At 40.1% G+C, this 2093-nt stretch overlaps 1 protein-coding gene across 1 annotated transcript; it reads left to right on the plus strand.

Annotated features, from left to right (window-relative positions):
• The first annotated feature begins 517 nt into the window (after window positions 1-517).
• Window positions 518-1885, plus strand: LOC120677395. The gene is made up of 3 exons (XM_039958547.1): window positions 518-1074; window positions 1183-1290; window positions 1576-1885. Exons 1-3 carry the CDS (start codon window positions 891-893, stop codon window positions 1599-1601), a joined length of 318 nt encoding a protein of 105 aa, XP_039814481.1. The 5' UTR covers window positions 518-890; the 3' UTR covers window positions 1602-1885.
• The last annotated feature ends 208 nt before the right edge of the window (window positions 1886-2093 follow it).

A 2093-nucleotide genomic window follows, 5' to 3' on the forward strand; every position in this document is an offset into this window, starting at 1 on the left:
GAGTTGTTGAAGAGCATAGAATCTTCACCGTCACGAATTTAGAATTTCAACTCAATTGCAACTAATAAGGGCCTTAAAGCAAAATGTGGCATTTATCTGGATATACCAAACAGATGGAATTCTACATTTAAAATGGTACGAGAAGCATTAGATTACAAGTCTGTACTTAGTACTTATGCTGAACAATATCTTGAGGTTGCACCAAATGAAGAAGAATGGTCAAAAGCCGAAGCGATATGTGTATTTCTCAAGGCTTTTGAAGAAGCCACAAATCTTGTATCGGCTGACCGAAAACCAACTTCACACAAATTCTTACCATTAGTGCTTTCTATTCGATATGCTTTGAATGATCCAGCTTGGAAAAATAGTGAAGTTTTGGTAGATTTGGCTGCTGCAATGAAGGTTAAATTTGCGAAATATTGGGAGCCTAACCAGTGCCTAATGAGTCTAGCCTCCGGAGAAGGAAAGAGTACGATTTTAACATTGTAATTGTCATTGCCACTATCTTAGATCCAAGAAGAAAGTTTGATTATGTGGAATTATTTTATGAGAAAGTATGCAGCAGTTTCGATCAAGCTGATAAATGTACGAAATCAGCACAAGATTGGCTGAAGTAGTACTTCAATGAGTATGAACGACTTGCAAGGAGTGATGGCTCAGCATTTGTGTCAAGTTCAAGTGGAAGCACCTGTACTGTTGGTTCACCTGTGCTTGGGAAAAGGGTACTAGAAGAAGAATTTGCTGATTTCAAATCTCGTCGTCGAGTTGTTCGTAGGCCAAAATCTGAGATTGACACATATTTGGAAGAGGATCCTGCCGAGGATAGTAAAAGATTTGATGTGTTGGGTTGGTGGAAGGCTCGTGCTGATCAGTTTCCTATCTTATCAAAGATGGCTAGGGACTTTCTTGCTATCCCACTTAGCACCGTATCATCTGAATCGGCTTTTAGTTGTGGCAATAGGATTCTAGGGGACACAAGAGGCTCGCTAACGCCACAGATGTTGGAGGCTTTAGTTAGTGCAAAAGATTGGCTCACTATAGTCCAAGATAAAGATAAGGATAAGGACGATGAAGGTACCCACTGTTTCTTTTACCTTCAATTGTCACCAAATTCTTATTTGAAATCTGCATAGATGAGAAGTTGTTGTTCTTAAGGCAAGTTCCTGTCTTTTTTGGATGCAGGGATCTTAAGTGAAGTTGTTGGGGTTGGTGTAGGGCAGAATGTGCCACATTTTCTAAGCATGCTACATGAAGATTCTCTCCCTGGCTCACTCCAAGACTCACTTCCTAGTAAGACATGACACAATAGTCTAAATAACAACTGTTTTTGGCGATGACATCTGAACAATGTGGCATATGAGCCACGCAAGATATATATTTTTCTTTAGTAACTGCAGTTTGGATCCAAAGAAATCATTATATTTATACTTCCTTTGATTCAACTATTCTGTTTCTTGATTATGTGGCCAAGCTTGTTCTTTCGGTACTTGCCAATATTTTCCTCTTGCTTTTGGTTGTGAAATAGGTCTGCAAGTATCACAGTGAAAGTAATGGGTTTGCTTCTTGTTTTACCAGGTTGGTCACAACTACCACAAGCCTGAAGCTGGAAGCAAATGTCATATTATTTTCTCTTTTGTTATGCTAGCGCAAGCCTGGACTTGGAAGCAAATATCATTGCATTGTGACCATCCTGTGGCAGCCCATATGGTTGTAAATGTATGGCAGTTCTGTAGAAATTACCAGATTGTGAATTATCATGTGGGATCCTTTTTTCTGATCAAGCTTAGAAACTAAGTGTAGACTGGACTTGATGGCATGTTTGCATAATCTGTAGTACAACTATGAAAAAGCCTCATTGTAGTTTCGACCATGGGTATGGGTGTTATTTCTGTGTTGCCTACAGGTATTCATACTTGTCATACTAGTGTTGCCTACAGGTGTTATTTTTGAAATGGAAATATGTATACTTGTGTTGCCTACAGGTGAACAGCAGAGCAGGCAGCCAGCACTCCAGCAGCCAACGAGGCAACTTGCAGTGTACACAGTAGGCTGCATAGAAAGCTACCGGACTGGAGAAGCAGAGCACGCAGGCA

This window comes from Panicum virgatum, chromosome 6N, assembly GCF_016808335.1.
Source record: "Panicum virgatum strain AP13 chromosome 6N, P.virgatum_v5, whole genome shotgun sequence".
Classification (NCBI taxonomy): domain Eukaryota; kingdom Viridiplantae; phylum Streptophyta; class Magnoliopsida; order Poales; family Poaceae; genus Panicum; species Panicum virgatum.